The sequence below is a fragment of the Mytilus edulis genome, chromosome 1 (genome assembly GCF_963676685.1).
Source record: "Mytilus edulis chromosome 1, xbMytEdul2.2, whole genome shotgun sequence".
In the NCBI taxonomy this organism is placed as follows: Eukaryota; Metazoa; Mollusca; class Bivalvia; order Mytilida; family Mytilidae; genus Mytilus; species Mytilus edulis.
This window is the reverse complement of record NC_092344.1, coordinates 104760257-104786590: the sequence shown is the minus strand read 5'-3', so window position 1 is coordinate 104786590 and position 26334 is coordinate 104760257. Positions and strand designations below refer to the sequence as shown.

General features: G+C 31.1%; 1 protein-coding gene across 3 annotated transcripts; it reads left to right on the top strand.

Moving 5' to 3' along the window:
* The first annotated feature begins 681 nt into the window (after window positions 1-681).
* Window positions 682-24981, top strand: LOC139517015 (GRAM domain-containing protein 4-like). Of its 3 annotated transcripts, none has more exons than XM_071307555.1 (18): window positions 682-843; window positions 3424-3539; window positions 4831-4933; window positions 5762-5850; window positions 6349-6520; window positions 7120-7145; window positions 7383-7474; window positions 8101-8192; window positions 8658-8706; window positions 9653-9724; window positions 10879-10922; window positions 11340-11446; window positions 11905-12059; window positions 12851-12986; window positions 13991-14081; window positions 14896-14977; window positions 15334-15399; window positions 24258-24981. In XM_071307555.1, the coding sequence occupies exons 2-18, from the start codon at window positions 3449-3451 to the stop codon at window positions 24456-24458; spliced, it is 1668 nt and encodes a 555-aa protein (XP_071163656.1). In that variant the 5' UTR covers window positions 682-843; window positions 3424-3448; the 3' UTR covers window positions 24459-24981. The 3 variants fall into 3 exon arrangements, with proteins under 3 accessions (XP_071163656.1, XP_071163673.1, XP_071163665.1); XM_071307572.1 differs by having other exon boundaries at window positions 710-843; window positions 3446-3539; XM_071307564.1 differs by having other exon boundaries at window positions 764-881.
* The last annotated feature ends 1353 nt before the right edge of the window (window positions 24982-26334 follow it).

Genomic DNA, 26334 nt, shown 5'->3' with positions numbered 1-26334 from the left:
TATATTTGCTGTATGGAAGGATTGTAAGGTGTACATGTCTGTGTTTGGCATTATTCATCTGACCTTGACCTCATTTTCATGGTTCATTGGTCAATGTTCTGTTGGTTCAGTGTGTTTCTTAGAAACTATAAATATCAACTATATTAAGTGTATTGAATGATTGTCAGGCATTTATTTCTCGTTTAATTTATCATGACGGCTTGACCTCATCTTTTTGGATCCTCAGTGGCGGATCCAGGGGGGGGGGGGGTCCGGGGGTTGGAACCCCCCTTTTTTGGTCGATCAATGCATTTGAATGGGAGCATATAGTTGGAACCTCCCCCTTTACTCTGGGTTGGGAACCCCCCCCCCCCCCCCCCCCCCCCCCCCCCCTTTTAAAATGGCTGGATCCGCCACTGAATTCCTAGTTAGTTTATGTAATAGCTGTAGTAAGGCTTTCTTATTACGACTATCAAGATAATATCAATGGTTAGAAGGCGAGACATTTCAGCGTGTGCACTCTTGTTTTATTATATGAAACCTTTACCGTTTATATATGATGTGCGAGTTTACGTGTTAATTTTCCGGATTTCTAACCGATATTGCACCTATTGTTAAACTCACCCTAATCTGGTTACCAATACATTTCAGTACTTTTCTTGAGATAACTGAGGAAAACAAATTATATGAGTACCAGTCGACAGTATTTTGTAAACAGAAATCACATGTTCCTGACAATGTTTTTATTGAGAAGGAAAATACCATTTTGTACAACACGAATGCCTTTCTATCGAATTTGAGTTACAATAAGAAAGTTATATATTTCATTTTATTCTGCACACTGGTCTGACAGTGTTCTGAAAAGTAAGTTTGATAGCCAATCAGCAGGTCACCTGAAAAATGTAAACAATGAATTTTCGAACTATAAATTCGTCATTGAATATACATTGACATTTACATGTAGATAAGCAATGTCTTCTTTTTATCATTATCGAAACATACAAGTATCAACCTTATTTCTCATAAAAAATGTCATTTCCCAAAAGGGTAAAATGTTTTTATAAATAAATGTTGAACATGTTGAACTGTTGAAGGCAGTATGTAGCAATGTTAAGGTTCATCATAACAAATGGACAAATATGGCCGTATTTTCACCTCAAAAACTACTCTGTGTACAGACTTACCTGTGCTGTTTGGAAAGTTTTAATGCCTAGCATCCACTAGATATATAAAAGTTAAATGCATTTTGTGTTATAGAAAGATAAAATCTTTTTTGGTTTTTGTTGTGCATTTTTTTCCCTTTCTGCAGAAGGTGTAAAAATAAACAAACACCTGAATTACTTTGATACTGTCCACTCACTGACTCAGATGAACTCTTTAACTCACCTGTAGTTGTGAAGATACCTCTTGTCCATGTCAATTAAGGACACTCAAAACAATACAAACCGGTTTTTTACCTGAGGGAGCATCTCATAGTTGTACCACAACTTAGTTAATTTTCAGACCTTTTGCATGAAGGAAAAAAAAATGCCCATCAAAAGCCAAATGAGATTTTATCTTTCTGAAACACAAAATGCATTTAACTTTATTATATCTAGTGGATGCCAGGCAGTAAAACTTTTCCAACTTCACAGGTAAGTCTGTACTCAGAGTAATTTTTGGCATGTAAATACAGCCATATTTGTCCGTTTGTTATGATGAACCTTAAAGGGGGTCTCACTAATTAGCGACCAGAAGCATCAAGAAGCAACAAAAAGAATAATTTAAGCGACAAGAACCTATTTAGCGACAAGAAAACATTTTTTTTTATTAAATATAAAAAAATATGCATTTAGTATTTTTTAATATACAGGCAGAAATAAATTGATAATTTTTATTATTATATTGATAGATGAAGAAATTATTTGTGAGGCAGGGATTGTGTAGTTTTTATTATTATATTGATAGATGAAAAAATTAAACATTTGTAAGAGCAAAGGAAATGCACACACTATGAAATGAAATAAAAACAAAGATTTTTCACCTTTCCTTTGAAGGATTTATTGAAACAAAAACATGGAAATATTATTTCCTTTCTAACTGTACAATTCATTTTTCCTGATAGGACCAACGTTAGTTGTGGCTTCACCCTAAGGTAATACACAATGTAGAACATCAAATGAGATTAACGAGGTGTGTGTCCCTTGTTTTATTGCTACAATAACATCCAATTAACACCTTCAGTTTTGTACACACGTCAGACTATACAATTACACGCGCCAGAATATACAATCAGTGTTAATAGCAAACACCAGTTGAAAACTCAAGATTGTCGTTGATTTCCTTTAATCTTCAATCAACAATCTGCATAAACATGATAAATATTGTTAAATGAGGCAATACACGAAATAAAATGTTGAAAAATATTTACATTTTAATTATGTTTTCCTCTTGTTTGATTTCAGTTCCTTGTATTTCACAATTTGTGTATGTATTTTCTGGACAATGATGCACAAATAATGCATTTTGCAAGTTTATTTAGATTGTACAAAGATAGTCTTAAAAACAAATTATAAGATAAATACATTATTGTTCTAAAACACAAGTAAAAGTAATATCATAATACGACAGGGTAAACGTAATACTTGCTGTGTTATACAATATACATAATAAACCATCATGTAAATAAATGTAGCAACTGAATTAGATCTGTTTCATTTTTTTTCTATCAATATTAACTTTCTTGTCGTTAAAATTGTTTTCTTTTGCATATTCTTTTAATATCTATTTGGAATAAGTAATTCTAATACAAAAAAATATTTTCTTGTCGCTTCTTGTTACTTCTTGACGCTTCTTGTCAATAAAATTTTTCTTGTCGCTAATTAGTGAGACTGGATAAAGGATGTGACATTGTATGTAATCAAGTTAAAGAAGTATAGTTCACTAATTGTTTAACATACCATATGGCCCATTGCCAATTTAAAATGTATAAAGGTGATGTGCTCTCAGTAGGCTGTCCATGCTGTAGGTACAACAAAATGATCAGACACAACTTATTCAACATGATAAAAGTTTTTACCTTTTGGATTTGAAAAATCAGAGAGAATCTATCAGACACCATTCTTGAGGTGATGGAATGTTTTTTGGCAGGCATATTTGAAGAACATTTTTACTTGACTATTTCTGTATTAAACTGGTAATTTTCATATTTTTAAATATCAATGATCAACAAAAAAATAAAAGACGTAATTATTTATAAAAGCTCTGTTTTGGAGATTGTTGTATATAAAATTGAGAATGGAAATGGGGAATGTGTCAAAGAGACAACAACCCGACCAAATAAAAAAACAACAGCAGAGGGTCACCAACAGGTCTTCAATGTAGCGAGAAATTCCTGCACCCGGAGGCGTGCATATATATAATGTCAAAGCTAGTTAATATTCTACTCTATTTTTTTCACTACAGCTACCAGTATAAAAAAATTTAGAAAATGGATGCTAGCAGTTATGAAGTATATGAAGAGCACCTGAAACATTTAGAAGAACAACTTGTTACAGTTACCATAGAAAATCAAAGCCTTGGTAAGTTGTGTGGTAGATTGATTGCTTGTTGTTTAGACCAATTTTCATCACAATATCTATCTGACATTTTTTGCTGATACATTTGTACATAGAAAAAAGGGATTATTTAGATTAAGAATTTTTTTATATTTATTTTATGGCAACCAAAGATTAAAAACCTGCAAAGAAATGTATTGATATCATAAGTTCTCTGCAGTATGTGCAAGTAAAAGATATTTTTTGAAAACGATGAGTCCAATCAGATTTTTTTATATGAGTCCAGGACTGGTGGACAAACTTTAGTAAAAACCCTGTGGATGAATAATAATTTGCCTTGCCTTCATGTCTAAGACAATGCCTTGTCTTCTATCTAGCACAACAATTTCAAAACAATTACAAAAAAAACACTAAACTAAGCAAACAGGGAAACAAATTGAACTCAATAACTGAAATTTAATACCAGGCTTCAATTACTTCCAATACTTTTATAAGGTTTCAGATTTTCAAGCACACAACTGAAGGACATGACTAGGATTGTCAGTTTATTACCTTAGGTTAGTGGTACTCTCTGGGCACTCTGGCTTCTCCACAAAAAACCCTGGCCGCAACAACAAAAACACCAATCAATCGTAACTGAAGTTACCAGATAATTATTTGCAAATATGACAGCATTTGATTTTTTTTACTCTGAACTGACTATTAAACCGTTACTGATTATTGCTGTTGAACTAATTTTCTCATTGGAAGAACAATAGAACAATAATTAGGTCTTATGTAATTCAACACAGTCATATATTTATATAACTGTATTGAACACAGCTAAAAGTTATAATTCCAATGGACAATAACTGTATGAGTTATAATTTATATGGACAATAATTAATTATAATGGTAAGAGTTATAATTCATATGAGCAAAAGATAACCATAACTGTATGAGTTATAATTCATATGAGCAAAAGATAACCATAACTGTATGAGTTATAATTCATATGAGCAAAAGATAACCATAACTGTATGAGTTATAATTCATATGAGCAAAAGATAACCGTAACTGTATGAGTTATAATTCATATGGACAATAATTAATTATAATGGTAAGAGTTATAATTCATATGGACAATAGTTATGATAGTTAACCATAACTGTATGAGTGAAATTCTCAATTTTATGATAGTTAAAAAAAAAAAACCTTAACTGTATGATTTATAATTCAAATGGACATTATTCATACAGATAAGCAGGTAATGTTAATTGTCCATGGGTATTATTGAAATGGGCAATAGGTAATTATTATATGACTTAATATTCAGTAAGTGAACTCAATGGTTATAAAGACAAAGAATCATTGGGTAGACTAAGAGCAGAGATCGATATTGAAAGAAACAGATACAAAAAGTTAGAAGAGAAATTTAAGTGAGTAAAATCTGTAATAGAGAAATATGTTTTTCTGTAGTAAATAGTTAACAGGACCATCATTCAAGTATGTCTATGTAAATCAGTGATTTTTTGCACAGGTGTAGATAGTAGACCACACATTGCAGGGGCGGATCCAGCCATTTTAAAAAGGGGGGGTTCCAATTATATGTCTCCATTCAAATGCATTGATCGTCCAACCCCCAGAACCCCCCCCCCCCCCTCTGGATCCGCGCCTGCATTGACAGAAACAAGTGCCTATGTATATACTATATGTAATGAAATTATAAAAAGAAAAGTAGGGGGTAGTGGGCAAAATTTGTAACGACTCATCATGAATAAATAATGGAGGATTCAGAACATCTGATAAAATGTAAAAAACAAGTTAAGCAAACACCTTAAAATGTATAAGGCCATCATTACAATGTTTGCAGCTGATCAATTATGAAACTTGACTTTCACTTAACCCTTTCCTCCATAGTGACGCCTTTTGACGCCACCCCTTTACTCCTTACTGACGCCTTTTGACCCCTGTTTAGTACCTCTGTTGAAACACTTCAACTACAAGTGTACATGTCTGCAGTAGACTTAATAAAATTTGTATCCAATATGAAAAGGAATATCATAGGAATATCTGACTTAAATTTATTTGATGAAATACTTGTTTTTCGCAATGCATTAAGACTTGAAAGCATATTTTCAGAATTTTATTGAAAAATCCTATGCAAATCAAGTATGCAAAAAAAAAATTCAATGAAGGAAAGGGTTATAAAAAAAAATATGAAAATACCTGCATTTTAATATGAATATATTTTTTTGTAATTGCAGAAAACATGAGAAAGATGATATCAAACATATTGAAAGCTTCGATAGTGCTCAGGGATGGGTTGATGTATCTATCAAATCCAGTAATTCAGGTTAGTTGTGAAAAAATTGTACTATAAAAAGAGGGAGGGGGTGTATCGAATGCAGTTAGACAGTAGAGAATGATATTATATGTCAGAGATTTTTAAATGGGTTGCACATTTATTTAAAACTCAACTAGAAGTTGCCTGTGAAATCGGGGTTCAATTGAGCAAGTGTTGAAACAAAGAGTTTTAAAATTTCGCTGCAAAAGCATAAATAAGACACGAATTGATAACGGTCTCCAAATTTGGATATTTTCTCAAAAATTGGCATTTTTTTTTTATTTCAAAGACAAATTTAGGAAGTAAAAAACACTACATCTATACATTACATCACAAATATTTCCGATTTTGTATGGTTTCAGAGGAGTTGCATCTCAATGAAATCGGTCTCTTCCTTTAGAAGTATAGAAACAAAAATAGAGTTAAAAAATACTGAACCAAAGATTAATTTCAGCACATTTCAGAGCATTAGATTTTTTCTGAAAGTCTTCTGACTTTTTTTTTCAGCTGAGAAATCACCACCACAAAAGTCAACAAAGAAAGGAGTTGGAAGAATTAAGAAGTTTGACTTAATGTGGAGAAGAATAGTGAATTCTATATATACATTTATGGATGATTTTACAGAGGAACCTGAAGAACAGAATGAAAATGAAGATGGAGAACCTCTCACTGTTAAACAGTTAGGTTTAGACCATTATTTACCACTTCACATCTCCAGTATCACGTGATTAGATAGTTTAATTCCAAATTTTAATATCATAGGCTTGCCAATGCTGTAAATTAAGTTTATAAACTTACTGTAGCTGTACTTGTTCTTCAGTTCTTCAGTGTTTATACATACACCCATTCTAGGGAAATAATGTCATATTTAAGAAACTACCAGTACTTTCCATTCTGCTAATAAATGGATAATTTTGTGATCAAGGAAATCAGTATCATAAAGTTAACTTGTTCAACTGTTACTTGACTGTCAAGGCTACTATCTATCAAGTCAGACATTCAGCATCAACTTAATTTAAAGAACATAATTTAATTTTACACTTTTAGTAATATTGAATGATGGCCAATGTTTTTGAATTCTTTTAAATCAATAAGTAAGAGAGAGATCAGGTTTATAAACCAAAAAACTGTGGAAATATAAGGTTTAAATCCCTATTTGCTCTCAATGTTTTGGTGTTAAGAGTATCTGATCAATACCAAACATTCATATTGCTTAGTCTTTACAATTAGACCTATGAATCATGTGTATTGTATAAGTTGACATTTTGTTTCTTGTAGATTAAAAGCCAATATTAACAGATTTAGTAAGTTTACTATTTGAAACAATATTCTGTGTACACAATATTTTTTTTATGAGAGTATAAATAAGATAATAATACAGTAGAGAACTAATTTGTTAAAATAGAATATCATTTTGTTCATGTTTAACCAGTAAAAATTAAAGAGGAAAACTCCTTATTAACTACATTATTCAAGGATTAAATATTGATTATGTTTTGATATATTGTTTCTGTGTAATCAGTACACTATTCTCATTGTAGGTTCTGATTTAAAACCTTATATAGACACAATCAAAGGAATACAGCAGTTACTAGCTTGGAAGACTCCATCTTATACTTTACTTATGTTCATGGTTTGTAGTGTTTTTTAAACTTTTTGTCTGTAAGTAGATACAATGTATTCAGAAAAATAATTTGATAAAAAAAATACAGCAGAGATAGCTTTCAGATACTGCTGAACATCCAATATGATAAACTGAAAATATTCAGTCAGTTTATTATGCTGCTTTACAATGGCTAAATTAAAGCCAGAATGCATAGACAAGTGAGAGTGTCAATCTCTTATTTGTAACTAGCTCATGATTTACCTATCTTGATAAAATAGAGATGACTACTGATTGGTCACCTCTCCCACAGGCCACCAACTAAAATCCAAGATTTGCGAAGAGTTTTAGTGTGATGATATCTGGAACTGGAAAGTAGGAGAGAATGAACTATTCCAGTTACCAATACTAAGAAAGGACTCACAAAACTGCATGTGGTGTTGTATTTATTCAATACCAAAAACTCGTTTTTAACGTGTTCAATATTAATACTGATTTAAAAATTAAAAGTTGATTTCTTATCAAACATTTCATATTTTTGTGTGTTTGATAAATAAAAATTTGAATATTATTATAAAAAGTAATTTTCACCATAAGATTATCATCACAATATTTAGGTCCTTCTAAAAAATGTATCATGTTTATTTTGATTTCAGATTTATTTGATTGCCATATGGCATGGTTGTTTTGTATCTGTGATATTGTTTTGTTTGGTTGTGAGAATGATGGTTAGTTATTTAAATCATTTGTAAGTATTTTATGTGATAGTTATTTAAATGATGAATTTTCATTATTATAAGTTAAACATCTGAGTAAAGGTCATTCTTTTCTAGTCTTTAAATTAGTCTTTAAATTAACTTCAAATTAAGGCTAAATTTAGAAGGATCTGTTTTTAGATTATTTAAAAAAATATGAGTTCGTGTTTTGTTACATTTTTGTAAAATAATTGATATTTTGTTAAAGTTTCATTCCATTTGACCACAAATGTTCAGCTTTTTTTTCACACTTTTATTACTGGTTGATCATTATCCTGCTTAGCATTCACAAATATAGTGAAAAACAAAGTTATTTTAGGGGACTACTTAGAATATGCAAACAAATGGAAAAGAGTTTTATGAATTATGACTGTAACTAATGTGTAGTTATATATTTTCAGATATTATTCATTAAAGAAGAGATTCTTCTTAACATATTTTTTACATTATATTTTTAGGGGATTCCAAATAAAATTCAACTTTTTCCAGCCACTAGAAGAACAAAAGGTACAGATTAGTAAACTATCTCTTTAAGTCATATACAGATTGGATTATATTAGAGTGCATTTATTGCATCAGTTTTGTGTTTTGATACAAAAATTTAAACAGGTTTACTATGGCATGAAATTTTCTTTGCAGAATTATTGTATAAAATAAACCAATCACTAACTTAAAACAAATAATTTGGAAGTTCTCGAGTCAGTGACTTGTTTATATATGTATATATAATTCCTATTCTGAAGAAAATATTGTAATCCTCATTTTCCATGTTTAGAAACTGACCAATTTCTGTCTCTTCTCATTTCTATAATGACTGAATCAATTTTTTTGTAACTTTAAGGGAAACATGGTTTTGCTATTTTTGCCAGATAATTGGAAAGTGTGTCTTTAAAAAATAAAGAGGAAGTGTTTTGATTTCAATGAGACAACTATTCACATGATTACATCTAACCTTTTTTTTGCTTAACTTGAAATGATTACATGAGTTAAATGAAAACATGTTGATTTTTGTAGTCTTTGTTGAATCTTTTTCATGATTATTAAACGTTCATAGATAATTGAAAAACGTATTTATCGGGTCATTTTAATAACGGATTAGGCAAATTCCTGAAATCAAACCCTATACACGAGATATGGATACACTCAACACAATGTTATTTTAAATTTTTTTAAGACTATGGTTTATGTTTCAGTGTTCCTCTTGCAAAATCAAAGTTCATACCTACTGTTTCAAACTTTCTTAAAATTATTTTGAGCTTGTATTACTTTTATGATAGATATTTGCTATCCTGTATTGTTTGGTTTTGTCATCATTGAATACATAACATCATTCATGTTTCAATAAGTGTTGCATTATCCTAAAAAGAAAATATTTTAAGTACCGTATGATGTTGTAATGCAATAGATAAGTAGTAGAGAAGAAAAAACTGTAAAACACCTGTACTATTTTTAGCCGAAAGAAGATAGCAGTTCTGGACTTACAGATAAATTCAGCCTGGTGATACAAGTGGCAAGAAAAGTTCAGGTACTTAATATAAATCATAAGATATTTAGGAACATTATCTGTCCTACCAAAAGGTCAACTTTAAATATTGATTGCATATCCAACTATGGCAGTTCTTTAATTTTGATGTTTTTTATGGCCCTGTACCACTTTGAAAATTGTTGAAAATCACAGTTATACTTTATTTTTTTTTCTATATGCCTTCAGATTTTGAGCTGAATTTAAGATATGGGAGACTACCATCATGTTTGTGTCCACATGTTTTGTTGAAATTTTAGATTTTTCAACTGTTTGAGACAGGGACATTCGTGTCGTTTTGACACATCTAGTTTATAGTGTATAGTCCTTCAATGCCATTTATAAGTAATAGCCCTGACATTTTATGTCCATGCCACTAACAGAACTTTAATTGTGAAAATACATTGGAGTCAGTTTCACAAAAAAACTTACGACTAAGGTCTAAGATTGATCTTTAGTCATGAAAAATTCATTACACTTACAACCAATCTTATTCATAAGGTTCTTTTTGTGAAATTGACTTCTGATCCTTCTGTCATCCCAATGTGCAACATTTGGTATTTACAGGTCAAATATGTGAATGAAAGGAATAATAGGGTGTATATTCGTGAGATACATGTTGTGATTTGTGTTGTTCTAGTTTGCTTGCCTTTTATTAATGGTTTGTTCAGATTGAAACAAACATAATACAGTTTATCCCTTTGAATTAAAAAAATGGCTGTTAACAAGGAAATTTGTTTAAAAATGTGAACTAACTAATGAAAATGATACCTCATAATGTTTTTGGTAGATGAGTAAAAAAATAGTGTGGTTGTGATTGTTTTCAAACTGATATTCCTGAATAATTTTTTTCCACATTATAAGAGGGTGATTAAAATCCATAGGAGATTCGGCTTAGGACTCACCTTATATGGATTTTTATAAACCCTCTATGGATCTTCAGGGGTCAGTAGCAAATCATATAACGAATTTATTTTTGATGGACTTTTTCTGTTGCGTTTTATAGAAAAATAAACAATAAAACACAACATACAGATCCATAGGGGGTCACCATGTGACTGCCTTAAACCAATCACAACGTGAACGTTGACCCGTGGTGCAATCACATATGCTATAGTCTTGTTCAGCAAATATTGGTAGTATGAATTTTATTTTAGAATGGACTAGGGGCTGCTGCAGATGGTTTGGAGAAAATACAAAGGTAATCAAAAGATTAAATTAGGAACATAAGAAGTTGGACCATGACTTTAAGTGCATTTAAACTTTTATGTTTATAGAATTTGAACTGACATTGAAGAATCTCATACATAAGATTTATATAAAATGTAACTTTATTATGTTGTTCTATTTTGTAGAACATTTGATTATCTTATATTTTTTTTCATATTAAATATTATAAAGAATTGAATGAAAATGAATCATATAGCCAAATGGAAAAAAAAACTTAAAAATATGTTACTTTTTAGAAAACAAAATATGGAAAAGCGATATGATTTTGATCATCCACATGAATGACATGATGAACGATTGTAGTATTTGGCTTTTAACAGAATACCAATAAGTCACCTTACTAATAAAGTGATTAAATAACTTTAATGATTTTAATGATGTTTTCCAGTTTACTAACTTGGAAGACGCCAGTGACCAAAAAGTTATTTATGATGTTATTTATCTGTTTTATTATGTCCTTTACTGCATCTATGGAAAACTACAGTTATATAATGGGCAAGTATGTGCTAGTGATAAGGGAATTGATCATAATCAATGTTAAAATATCTAAACTTGGTTAAAGATTACTATAAAAATTTAGGTGAAGGCTCTTTCTTAGTACCTGTAGATAATAATTCCTGTTTATTTTAAAGTTCAAATGCCCAGAAAAAGACCTTATCCTTGAGACGATTGATCTGAGTGATGGTGAAGAGACTGGTAAAGGCTTCTGTTTTATAGCTAGCTTGATATAATGGGCACATGTTTGAATCTTAAGAAGGCATTGTTTTGTGATCAATAAGTATTTGCTTTCAAAGACAATTTTATGGTGCCATTGATTCTTAAGTATTTGATTTCAAAGAATATATTATATGTGATAGGTTAGTTATCAGTGAAGGCTGACTTTAGGTAAGTAACATGTACATGATCACAATGTTTTTGTTGCAGTTAATTATTAAGCTTTTTTTTAATTTTAGGTACATTTTTAGGAATCAAAATGTTTATCATCAACTATTTTTATAATCGATATCCACGATTGAAGAGGAGGTATGATTCAACCTATAAAACATGGCAACAGCTTCCTACAACAGTAGAATGTGAACAGAAAATGGTTAAGTCAGAAATTAATAAGGTAAGACAACCCAGTTAATAAAGTCACCATGATATTTTTCATGGCGTTGTTGACTACTCTCTGAAAAAGCTATATTAGATAGATAGAAACTTGATGAAGCAAAAATAATCAGCAAGACAAGATCTACAAAGAATATATTTTTGTCATGAATTCTATTCTAGTCCACATAGATGGAGAGTATCCATTATTGAAGATTCATATAGACCTAGGTGAGCAACACAAGCTCTTTAAACCCTATAGTGCTGTTAGTTATAAACAAATAGACTTAGTTTTTTATACAAATGACTTCATAATTTATAATTAGTTTTATATACAGTTAAAATTCTGATACAGTTTTCTGTGTGGCATATTTTCAGTCTCATTTTTGTTCTACCTTCTATTAACAGACCTTTATCTTAACTTTGTCATGCAAATACATGAATTGCTTCCTAATATTTTTCTCAGAGCTGCAAGTCATAGATTTCTGATATAAAGCACCAATCATTATCTGGTTATGCAATTCCGTTCAACACATTTATTAAAGGCTCCTCTGACATTCTTCTTCCTGTTTTCAGAAAAATATCATGCACACATGTACCGTACTATAATTTCTTACCACATTAGATGATATATGGCACCAAGCATTTTTGGTAATGCTGTCCCATGTGACATGTTTTCAGTTTCTTAGATTATTTTTCTGCTTCAATCAACAACACTTATTTGGGGTGTAAATAATGAGCAATAACTCACAGTATATTGTGTTTAAACTGTGAAATTTGATGAACTCACAATAAAAGCATTTTATGTTACAGTTCATATTGTCAGACACAGAGACAACATCAGAAGAGTCAGCCTCTGAAACATCTACAAAAACAAAGAAAATCAAAGATACAGATGCAGAATTCTGTCAGTTATTTTCTTTACCGAATTCAGAATGTCCAGTATCAGGTAGGTCTCTTTCTCCCTCTGAATGCACAAAATTTAAAAAAATGACTTAAGGAAGTTCGCTGCTCAGTTTCAAAATGAATAGCTTTTCATAAAACTAGTATATATTGAAAGGGACAAATTAAAGAAGCAAACAATATATAGGGGTCAATGTGCTTGTTTTCGAGATATTAGCCATTGAAATTTTGGCGGGAAAATATTCTCTCTTGATTTTAAATAGCTTTATCATTGACAAGTTAAAGGTCTCAAAAACTATTAAAAAATAAATAAGATTTTATAAGACTTTTACAAATGGCTTAAAAATAATACATGCAAAAGATTGATAAAAAGAAAAATGGGGTCAATGGGCAAAAATTTTTAAGGCATTCAAATAAATAAAACCAGTGGTTGCCGAAAATCTGACAAAAATTTCAAAACATGACAAGCGAACATCCTTAAATATGAAAGGCCAAGGACATATTAAAGATTTTCAATACGGGTATTCTGTTTAACTCATATTACATTTTGCAACCAATGGAGTTTAAACAAAAGGATTTAGATTTTGATATTAGATTATCATATATGTGAACCATTGGTTAAAAGACAATTTTAATTAGAAATGAATGGATGCATAAAATGAAGATTCCTTTAATACTATTGTAGGATGGCAGGGTGGGAAGAGATGTTCTCTTGTTAACAAAGAAAAGTCAGTTAGATTCCTTTAATACTATTGTAGGATGGCAGGGTGGGAAGAGATGTTCTCTTGTTAACAAAGAAAAGTCAGTTAGATTCCTTTAATACATTTGTAGGATGGCAGGGTGGGAAGAGATGTTCTCTTGTTAACAAAGAAAAGTCAGTTAGATTCCTTTAATACTATTGTAGGATGGCAGGGTGGGAAGAGATGTTCTCTTGTTAACAAAGAAAAGTCAGTTAGATTCCTTTAATACTATTGTAGGATGGCAGGGTGGGAAGATATGTTCTCTTGTTAACAAAGAAAAGTCAGTTAGATTCCTTTAATACTATTGTAGGATGGCAGGGTGGGAAGAGATGTTCTCTTGTTAACAAAGAAAAGTCAGTTTTATCAGGATTAAAAAATGGAAAATTATATCTTACAAGAAGGTATGTTGATGCTGTTATTAAATCAAAGTATTGCTACATAACTTAAAACATTTAATAGTTAATTGATATCTCTTATGAAATATTGGTTCATCGTACTATTCAATTTTGATATGTTTTTATAGTTTTAAAGTCCAGCATGTTTAAAGAAACAATTTATAAAAAACTTGTACCTGTTTATATTTATTGTCTGCCTTCCTTTGTACATTGTCTGGCATCAACTTTTAGTACTGAAACAACTTTGTCAGTTTGTTAAACTCTGATACATCTCAAAATTCAAAGATTGAGAAAATAATACATTTTGGATCACTTTAAAAGTATCTTAAGCTACTATAAATAAAACATTGAACAAATCAATCGATGAAATTTTATTTAACACATTTGAAATGATGCATATGTAATTCCCTTGAAAAGTATGTGTTAAAGATCCTTAAAATCCATCTCTTTGACAAGTTATGCTCGAAAACTTTACAAGTAGTACATTAAAAGATACCTGCAAAAGACTAAATTCTTAACCGACAGGAAGTTAGATAGGCTTTATTAGAATTTTTTTTTTACATCTTTACATAAATTTGGATACCAGGTCACAGAACAATAACTGAATTTGATGTGATTAAAAAAAATTAGAATTATATTATATGATGTTGGAATCCTTTTAGCTTTAATCAACATATGGACAATTTGGTTTCAATGGCAAGTCATTTTTCAGATAATAAACAAGAGTGCTTCGTTCAAAATAAAATGTATAACTCAGACTCATTTTGGCAAAAAAGCAAGATATTCTGACAAATAAAATGTATGAGTTTTTGTTTTCTAGTTTCCTTTGCTTTGAAAGAACAAAGACCCCATCAAAGAAGAATATTGTTGTACCATTAGCAGATATAACAGAAATGTCAAAAGTAAGTTTAATATTGCATTTACTTGTATTTGTATTTGTTATACTAAAATGACTAATAAATTAAAATATTAAGCATTGTTTTTTCTTCAGTTTTATTTTCTGTCATCAATTTAAATATTAATTTGGATATATATTCAGCAGCATATACTTTTTTATTTTATTTTTAAAAACCCAAACTTTTGACTAATGTATTTGGTATACTGTCTTATAACTTAATGGTTTGCATTTAGTAAACCAGAACTATTACAATGTTCTTCCAACATAATCTTGAAGAGTTATGACATATTATCCTCTTATTTTTAAGGCCAAACCATAACTTTTGTAGTAAAGACATAATTATTATCTGTTATTTTTAAGGCCAAACCATATGCAATATTACCAGGAAGTGGAATGTCAATAGAAATAAAACTAGTTGGTGGCAAGGTAGGTACACTGAAAAAAAATATATGGTACATATATTTGATTGATGAATCCATTTTTCATAAGATGCATATCAGATATGGAATCTTCATACTCAAAGTTGATTTTGAAAATGTACCTTGAGTGAGAAATGGTGTTTTGTGGCAAAGTTTAATATCTTGATTGAACTGGACTCGTGGACTTTACTCTGGACTGGACTGGACTGGACTTTCACATGTTTATTTTTTTAATATTTTTTATTTGTTTATTTTGTTATCTTGTTTATTACACTGTTCTTGATGCTGTTTTATTCAATATAGTTTGTATTTATCATCTGACATGATAAGATGATAGATGTATTACACACATAACAATACACAATTTTTGATAACTCATCTGCCCTTGTGTCTGCCTCATCGTATAACTAAATTCACTTTAATTGATGCTGATATTCCAATGTGTAACTCAATATATAAAAAAAACCATTTGATTTGAAAGTGAATGTCATCAATTAATGCAAATTATAAATTGAAATTATGTTATATTATTATTGTATAAAACAGCATCAATTACAGTAGTAATAAACAAGAAGATAACAAATAAGGCCAAATATTTGAGCTTTTAGGTTGTAATTTTCACATTTTAATTTTATGGAAATCTTGGCCATTAATATGAGTATTCATTAAAGGTCCCTTGTGAGCAAAATGAAAGTTGTAAATTAGGTGTGTATACAACCTGTAAACATTACCACAAGTATGATTGATGTCTAGTTTTTAAGTTATTTCCTATTGTAAATGCATAGAAAAATCTTCCTCTTGGGAATTACTTAAACAAATGAATCTGAATATGTCAACATATTATCGAAAGGTACTATAGAAATGTATCCTTGATATGTGTCTTATAGGCAATAAGTTATACAATGTCTTGTTTTAATGAACAAAAATATCCAGGCAACAATAGGTTTGTTATTTGTTATTATATTGAATAGAGATGACTAGTTTTGATAAAGTTATGTAATAAATATATTAGCAGTGACTTAATAGACATGAAATGTTTATTTTTAGAATAAATAAAATCTCTTAATGTTTTGTTTTAAACTTTAAGAACATCTTGTATACAATGGAATATAACAAAATTGTCATATAATCATGTAAATCTAACATCCTTTGCAATGCAATATGTCAGACAAGTTATTTAAATAATATGAAGCATAAAAGGTTAAGACACAATTATGCTACATTCTTTTCAAACTGTAAAGTGAACATAAAATTATTTTGTTATTTGATTTTAATTTATACAATTGACTATTTATTTAACCCCTTCAGAGGAAGGAATTTAATACACTGGTTTGCCAGATCAGCATTTTTGTTATTTTACTTCTCCTTAAGAACAGCTGATAGTTTTGCCTAATAGACATTATTGTGATTAATAAATCATACGATTAATGCTAAAACTTTGTCTTTTATTGCTTTTCAGGATTTTCTCTCCATATATAAAAACATACAAACTTTCTGGTGAATTAAAGAGAATACTGATCTTTATCATCTGATTAAGAAAAATATAATTAATTCTGTGTAGCCATCACTGTATGTGTGAAATATCAGATACCCCTACTAGTAAAGCTGTTTGACCATCATTATCTATGTAAAATATAAGATATCCTTACTAGTAATGCTATGTGGCCATCAATGACTGTGTAAGATATAAGATATCCTTACTAGTAATGCTACGTGGCCATCACTGTCTGTGTAAAATATAAGATATCCTTACTAGTAATGCTATGTGGCCATCACTGTCTGTATAAAATATAAGATATCCCTACCAGTAATGCTATGTGGCCATCACTGTGTGTAAAATATAAGATATCCCTTCCAGTAATGCTATATGGCCATCACTGTCTGTGTAAAATAATATATCCCTAACAGTAATGCTATGTGGCCATCACTGACAGTGTAAAATTTAAGATATCCTTACTAGTAATGCTATGTGGCCATCACTGTGTGTGTAAAATATAAGATAACCTTACTAGTAATGCTATGTGGCCATCACTGACAGTGTAAAATATAAGATATCATTACTAGTAATGCTAAGTGGCCATCACTGTCTGTGTAAAATATAAGATATCCTTAACAGTAATGCTATGTGGCCATCACTGACAGTGTAAAATATAAGATATCCTTACTAATAATGCTATGTGGCCATCACTGACTGGGTAAAATATAAGATATCCCTTCCAGTAATGCTATGTGGCCATCACTGTGTGTGTAAAATATAAGATATCCTTACTAGTAATGCTATGTGGCCATCACTGACAGTTTAAAATATAAGTATCATTACTAGTAATGCTATGTGGCCATCACTGTCTGTGTAAAATATAAGATATCCTTACTAGTAATGCTATGTGGCCATCACTGACAGTGTAAAATATAAGATATCATTACTAGTAATGCTATATGACCATCACTGTCTGTGTAAAATAGAAGATATATCTACCAGTTATGATGTGTGACCATCACTGTATGTGTAAAATATTAGATATATCTTAATGTATATATCCCTAACAGTAATGCTATATAGCCATCACTGTCTATGTAAAATAGAAGATATATCTACCAGTTATGATGTTTGGCCATCACTGTATGTGTAAAATATTAGATATATCTACCAGTAATGTTATGTGGCCATCACTGTGTGTGTAAAATATAAGATATCCCTTCCAGTAATGCTATATGGCCATCACTGACAGTGTAAAATAATATATCCCTAACAGTAATGCTATATAGCCATCACTGTCTATGTAAAATATAAGATATATCTACCAGTTATGATGTGTGACCATCACTGTATGTGTAAAATATTAGATATATCTTAATGTATATATCCCTAACAGTAATGCTATATAGCCATCACTGTCTATGTAAAATAGAAGATATATCTACCAGTTATGATGTTTGGCCATCACTGTATGTGTAAAATATTAGATATATCTACCAGTAATGTTATGTGGCCATCACTGTGTGTGTAAAATATAAGATATCCCTTCCAGTAATGCTATATGGCCATCACTGACAGTGTAAAATAATATATCCCTAACAGTAATGCTATATAGCCATCACTGTCTATGTAAAATATAAGATATATCTACCAGTTATGATGTTTGGCCATCACTGTATGTGTAAAATATTAGATATATCTACCAGTAATGCTATGTGGCCAGCACTGTGTGTGTAAAATATAAGATATCCCTTCCAGTAATACTATATGGCCATCACTGTCTGTGTAAAATAATATATCCCTAACAGTAATGCTATATAGCCATCACTGTCTATGTAAAATATAAGATATATCTACCAGTTATGATGTGTGGCCATCACTGTCTGTGTAAAGTATAAGATATCCCTACTAGTAATGCTATGTGGCCATCACTGTCTGTGTAAAATATAAGATATCCTTACTAGTAATGCTATGTGGCCATCACTGTCTGTGTAAAATATAAGATATCCTTAACAGTAATGCTATGTGGCCATCACTGACAGTGTAAAATATAAGATATCCTTACTAGTAATGCTATGTGGCCATCACTGACAGTGTAAAATATAAGTATCATTACTAGTAATGCTATGTGGCCATCACTGTCTGTGTAAAATATAATATATCCTTACTAGTAATGCTATGTGGCCATCACTGACAGTGTAAAATATAAGATATCATTACTAGTAATGCTATGTGGCCATCAATGTCTGTGTTAAATATAAGATATCCTTACTAGTAATGCTATGTGGCCATCAATGTCTGTGTTAAATATAAGATATCCTTACTAGTAATGCTATGTGGCCATCAATGTCTGTGTTAAATATAAGATATCCTCAACAGTAATGCTATGTGGCCATCACTGACAGTGTAAAATATAAGATATCCCTACCACTAATGCTATGTGGCCATCACTGTCTGTGTAAAATATAAGATATCCTTACTAGTAATGCTATATGGCCATCACTGTCTGTGTAAAATATAAGATATTCCTACCAGTAATGCTATGTGGCCATCACTGACAGTGTAAAATATAAGATATCCCTTCCAGTAATGCTATGTGGCCATCACTGTGTATGTTAAATATAAGATATCCCTTATAGAAATGCTGTGTGGCCATCACAATCTGTGTAAACTATAAGATATCTCTACCAGTAATGCTATGTGGCCATCAATGTCTGTGTTAAATATAAGATATCTCTAACAGGAATGCTATGTGGCCATCACTGTCTGTGTAAAATCAACGACAACTCTACTAGTAATGCTATGTGGCAATCACTATGTGTGTAAAATAAAAGATATCTCTACCAGTAATACTGTGTGACCATCACTGTCTGTGTAAAATATAAGATATCCCTATCAGTAATGCATTGTGGCCATCACTTTGTGTTTTAAATATAAGATATTCCTACCCCAGTAATTCTATGTGGCCATCACGGTCTGTGTAAAATGATATATCACTAACAGTAATTCTATATAGCCATCACTGTTTGTGTAAAATATTAGATATATCTACCAGTTATGATGTTTGGCCATCACTGTATGTGTAAAATATTAGATATATCTACCAGTTATGATGTTTGGCCATCACTGTATGTGTAAAATATTAGATATATCTACCAGTTATGATGTTTGGCCATCACTGTTTGTGTAAAATATTAGATATATCTACCAGTTATGATGTTTGGCCATCACTGTATGTGTAAAATATTAGATATATCTACCAGTAATGTTATGTGGCCAGCACTGTGTGTGTAAAATATAAGATATCCCTTCCAGTAATACTATATGGCCATCACTGTCTGTGTAAAATAATATATCCCTAACAGTAATGCTATATAGCCATCACTGTCTATGTAAAATATAAGATATATCTACCAGTTATGATGTGTGGCCATCACTGTCTGTGTAAAGTATAAAATATCCTTAACAGTAATGCTATGTGGCCATCACTGTCTGTGTTAAATAAGAGATATATCTACCAGTAATTCTATATAGCCATCACTGTCTGTGTTAAATATGAGATATATCTACAAGTAATTCTATATAGCCATCACTGTCTGTGTAAAATATAAGATATCTCTACCAGTAATGCTGTGTGACCATCACTGTCTGTGTAAAATATAAGATATCTCTACCAGTAATGCTCTGTGACCATCACTGTCTGTGTAAAATATAAGATATCTCTACCAGTAATGCTCTGTGACCATCACTGTCTGTGTAAACTATAAGATATCTCTACCAGTAATGCTTTGTGGCCGCCTTTGTCTGTGATTTTTTTTATTACATGTATTATTCAGATAATTACATACTTATTTAAGAGAAGCATTTTATTTTTTTTACAAAAATACTTAAGCTGTCAATTATTTGTTAAATACGTATTTACTGACATAGAAGATGAAACTTACTCTTCAACATTTGAATGAGATGTTACAATCGATCATACTGCTCATTATAGTAAATAATAATGATTACCCTGTAACAAACAATTCATAACTTCAAACATAATTAGATATGTCAGTTTATGGAAAGTTTCTTCTTGTAAGAGATAACAAATGTCTCAAACTTTTGGATGATTATAACATCAGCTAATGAAATATGCAAATGTGATATTATCACTTAATATACATTTTTTTTGGGCTGTTATACACTAGTCTTGAACTTTATTCTTCAAAAACATCTTATGCAATAAAGAATTTTTTATATAGTTTTAATAAAACATTAAACTTCAAATTTAAGTGCAGATGCGTTTATCTGTTTTGACTGGATGCCAGTTTGAGTACTCACTGATCACATTAATGATTTCTAATTTTAAATTGAAAGTGATACTAACGAATGAGATTGTAAAATATACATGGAATTTCGAATGTCGGTCAATCTTTGAGCACATTAGATAATGCAGTTGCTAGGTCTGAATCACAAAAGTGCTAGTGCATGAAATTTATAATGGACTGAAAAAAAAGGATCGTCTTCAGTCAGAAATGAAGCGTTAAGCAGTATTTATTCATTGAAGCCGGATTGAGAATTTCTTTTACCTTTACCATAGATAGTTACTTGCAATTGCTATAAGTATAAACAAATATAAGTCAAAACTGATATTTTTTAATTTTTACATCTCTAACGAAAATCAATCATTTCTATTTCCCAATACTTTTTACACATTAAAGATCCGTGTTGAAAAATGTTTAAAATGTATTATATTTTATCTGAATTATTTTTTAAAGTTAATTTACACATTGCATGATGAACACTTTTTAGGCCACATGGATAATGATGTCCACCAACATGTAAAACAAAATGCTGATTACAGAAGATGATTCAGTTTAAGCAAAGTACAATTTAGAAAATTATACAGTCGGAAGATATGGCGAAGTTAAAAAAAAAAGTATTGATTTGTGGGTCTTTTTTTTTTATGCCCCACCTATGATAGTAGAGGGGCGTTATAAGTTACACAGTGTGTAATTGTCCTAATACGAGAATTTATCGGGTCAATAAAATTCATATCGGGTGAGGCGAAGCCAAACCCGATATGAATTTTATTGACCCGATAAATTCCGTATTAGGACAGTTGCACACTATGTAACGAATTTATCCTGATTTTGTTCTATTGCAAATTTATAAATTCAAATTCAATTTTTAGGACAATATCAACCAAATATAATTATATAATTAATCTAAAACTGTGAAAAATGAAAAATATTAAGACTATAAAGCAACGTAAAAAAATATTTGTTTATTAGGTCAACGTTATAAGGGAGATAATTCCAATTGACGTAATAAAAAAATGTACTGAAATTTATTACGTCAATATCAGCCAATCAAAGTGCGAGAAATTACTCTAAATCAGGATAATATGTTTTCTGGTCTGTGCGTCCGTTCGTCTGTCCGTCCGTCCGTCCGTCCGTCTGTCCGTTCGTTCATCCGTCCGTCCGTCCGTCCGTTCGTTCATCCGTCCGTCCGTCCGTTCGTTCGTCCGTCTGTCCCGCTTCAGGTTAAAGTTTTTGGTCAAGGTAGTTTTTGATGAAGTTGAAGTCCAATCAACTTGAAACTTAGTATACATGTGCCCTATGATATGATCTTTCTAATTTAAATGCCAAATTAGAGTTTTGACCCCAATTTTACGGTTCACTGAACATAGAAAATGATAGTGCAAATTTCAGGTTAAAGTTTTTGGTCAAGGTAGTTTTTGATAAAGTAGAAGTCCAATCAACTTGAAACTTAGTATACATGTTCCCTTTGATAAGATCATTCTAATTTTAATGCCAAATTAGAGAATTTATTCCAATTTCACGGTCCACTAAACATAGAAAATGATAGTGCGAGTGGGGCATCCGTGTACTGTGGACACATTCTTGTTAACTTCAAAGTTCAAGGTTATAGTCGGATACTAAAAATTAAATCTTTTTGGAAACAAAATGTGTCCGATGGTGACTTGAGTTTTTCTTGCTTGGTGAATAAATTGAATACAAATTGAAGATGTATGAAACGGGAAAGTGTCACTTACTAAAATTAGAATAAAAAGGAAAAAGGGTTTTGTCAATTAATCATGATTCAAATTTATCTCTGGATTTTCATATTCGTCAACATTAAGTTTTTAGCTGATTTGCTTTCTCACCCAGAGATCACCACTCAATATCCTTTTAATAGTGACACGTTTTTATTGTATAAATATAGGCCCTCTCCAGTGGGACAGTCGATCACGAGAAGGAAATCTATTATTCAGATTAGATGCTTTCTGCTTTTCGGGTCCATAGGATATATGTCAGGGTCACTTTTGTTGAAATTATTTTTTGGTAAAATGGTTTGTTAATGGTCTATTGAGTTTCCATTGCTTGATTTGGATTAGATTGATACATGATGGACGAAGGAAGGAGGAAGATGCCTATTGATTCTTTAAGTAAATAGGAAAAAAGGTCTCTATTGGTATGTCAAAAAAGGTTTCGGGATAGTTAGCTCCAGTTTCCATTACTTGATTTGAATGAAATATATGTTAAAGAAGGGAAAGACCAACCAACAAACTGTAGTACACAAAACACAACATAAAAACTGAAGACTAGGCAACACGTATCCCACTTAAAACAAGGGGTGATCTCTGGTGCTCTGGAAGGGTGGTAATTTATTAAAAGATGGAAGTGTCTTAGGATTCTTGAATTCAATAGTTCGCGATCTTGTACTGATTATATAGTAAATTTGAATGTGCATTAACTGTTGTTTGTGTTATTAGAAAACAAAAGAAAGATATTTAATTTCTTAACTTTGAACATAGAATGACTTCATAGCTGGTCTGCAATTTGACAGTGATCACTTGTAACAAGATCTGTCCGACACTAACCTCTTTTTTGGAAACCTCTCGTTTTAATTTAAACACACGTTTTTCTAGTATACTGAATACTGTATATTGGCTAGCGTTTATAGGGGGGATTGAGCACCGCCGTATTTTTACGCCTGTCCCAACTAGGAGTCTCAGTCTTTGTTAGTCTTATATGATTTATAATTTTAGTTTATTTATATGTTAGGCAATGTAGTATGACATCCATTTTCACTGAATTAGTATTCAATTTGTTTTGCCAGCTGTAGTCCGCCTCCGTGTGCGAGATTTTCTTGCTGCGTTGGTTGCCCTCGACTGTTCTGTTCTTTGGTTGTTGTCTCTTTGAAACATGCATTCCCCATTTCCATTCTCAATTGTATGCTTACTATAAGTATTGAAAGTCAAACATATAAATGTTTTAAAGAGCCTTTTTGCAATTGTTTATTACCTTTTGTATGTACAGAATGTTGTCTTATCATACCCTTGTCTAATGGACTTCAATAGTGTTGTGGCAAGATATAATTATAGGTTAATCATTTTTTAGGTGTTTACATTTGGTGCCATTGTATACAGGGATGAAGCATATGATAGTTTGATACAAGCAGGGATAGACCAAGCCCTTCCCTGGGCTACAGGGGTTCCACTAAGCCAGGATACATTACCTACATCATCACTTAGAAGAAGAAGTTCAGCAAAAAGTATTTCCAATTTTACCTGGGCAGCTGACTATACAGATGCTGACTGAACTGTTACAGAAACGTGGATAAAAGTACAATAATCGTTATTGCAAAACGACGTACTTAAATTTACCCCTTTCCAATCATTCATACTGTTCACCGTTGTCATTATTAAGTATTTGACTCAAAACATATATGTTTATATTTGTAAGATTACATGATCTAATGTCGTCTTGAAAATGACATACATGTAATATTTACCACAGGATATTACGCAAACTCACCAAACAAAATATTTTTTTAATGTAAGATTTTTTTCCACTTGAAAATCTTTGCATAAAATCTTGCTGTTTTATGTAAGACTTATGTAGAAGAAACACTTATCTGGCATGTGGCATGTTTAGATTATTAGCCTTGTATATCATAGTATTTATATACCAATTGTATATGTATTTATGGAATACCATTGTCAATCTGTGCATTCATATATCCACCGGTCTTAAATCTTTACAAGAGTACTTAACGATTTCCAGGTGATTTGTTCCAGATATATTGTACTTTTAGTTGTCAAAATAAACAATATTTCATGTCTATGATAACGTTCATGATAATTCAACATAAAAATACGGACTTCACTGGTTTGATTGCAAAATTTGCTTCCACCTAATCACATTTAAGTCTACAAGCAATCATTATTATGTTTAGCTCAGTGTCTAGCTGATTTGTTGACAGGTGTATCCAGTGCTCTTATCACAGCTGATTTTATTAAGGATGTACTTAGGTGAGGTTAGGTGAAAATTAATAAATTAAAAAGTTAAAATTGATACTATAAGCTTGTAGAGCATCAATTAAGGATAAAATTAAGCTAAAAATATTGATAGGTCATGGACCTCCTTTTCGAGATATTTGAGATTTAAAATATGGCGGGAAAAGGCTGACTCTGACTTTTACCTTATATTTGCATTGGTATTGTTAGGTCTCAAAACAAAAGAAAGAAAATTAAGAATCTTCTAAAATTTTGGTAAACGACCTTTCATGAGCTATTAAGTCTTATATGAAAAAATAAATGGGTGTTATGGGGCAAAATATTTTACATTGTTTTGTATGGAAAAACACAAAGGAGTCCGAACATTTGACACAAATTCAAAAACCTCACCCAAGTACATCCTTAATGTCTTCTTGGATATATAGTCAGGAATGATTCAGTACAAAATTGTCTTGATTTCATAATTTATTCATTGTCGGCATTGTTTTTTAACCGGATTTTTGTGACAAAAATGTCGGTTATTGATTTGGTAATGTACGGCGGGCGGGCGGGCGGGCGGGCGGGCGGGCGGCAATCAAATGTTGTCCGTGCATTAACTCATGAACCGTTCAACCAAAGCTTTTAAAATTTTAATATGTTATTACTGACACCTATACGAAGGTCAAGTTCAATAATGGCGATTTTGACTTTTACCGTTCAGGAGTTATGGTTCTTGAAAGATTGAAAAATGGAGTTTCCAGTCGTGTCCGTGCATTTACGCATGAACTTTTCTACCAAAGCTTCCCAAATTTTAATATGTTGTTACTGATGACAGAATGGAGGTCAAGTTTAATAATGACGATTTTGACTTTTACCGTTCAGGAGTTATGGTTCTTGAAAGATTGAAAAATGGAGTTTCCAGTCGTGTCCGTGCATTTATGCATGAACTGTTCTATCAAAGCTTCCGAAATTTTAATATGCTGTTACTGGTGACAAAATGGAGGTCAAGTTCAATAATGACGATTTTGACTTTTACTGTTCAGGAGTTATGGTCCTTGAGAGATTGAAAAATGGTGTTTCCCGTCGTGTCCGTGCATTTTCTCATGAACCATTCAACCAAAGCTTTTGAAATTTTAATATGTTGTTACTGATGACAAAATAGAGGTCAAGTTCAATAATGACGATTTTGACTTTTACCG

Excerpts from the sequence above, each read along its gene's own strand:
- LOC139517015 (XM_071307555.1), top strand. The coding sequence starts at position 3,449 with ATGGATGCTAGCAGTTATGAAGTATATGAAGAGCACCTGAAACATTTA. Across the intron at positions 7,475-8,100 it reads ATACTTTACTTATGTTCATG|ATTTATTTGATTGCCATATG; the intron begins GTTTGTAGTGTT and ends TTTTGATTTCAG. Across the intron at positions 10,923-11,339 it reads GGTTTGGAGAAAATACAAAG|TTTACTAACTTGGAAGACGC; the intron begins GTAATCAAAAGA and ends GATGTTTTCCAG.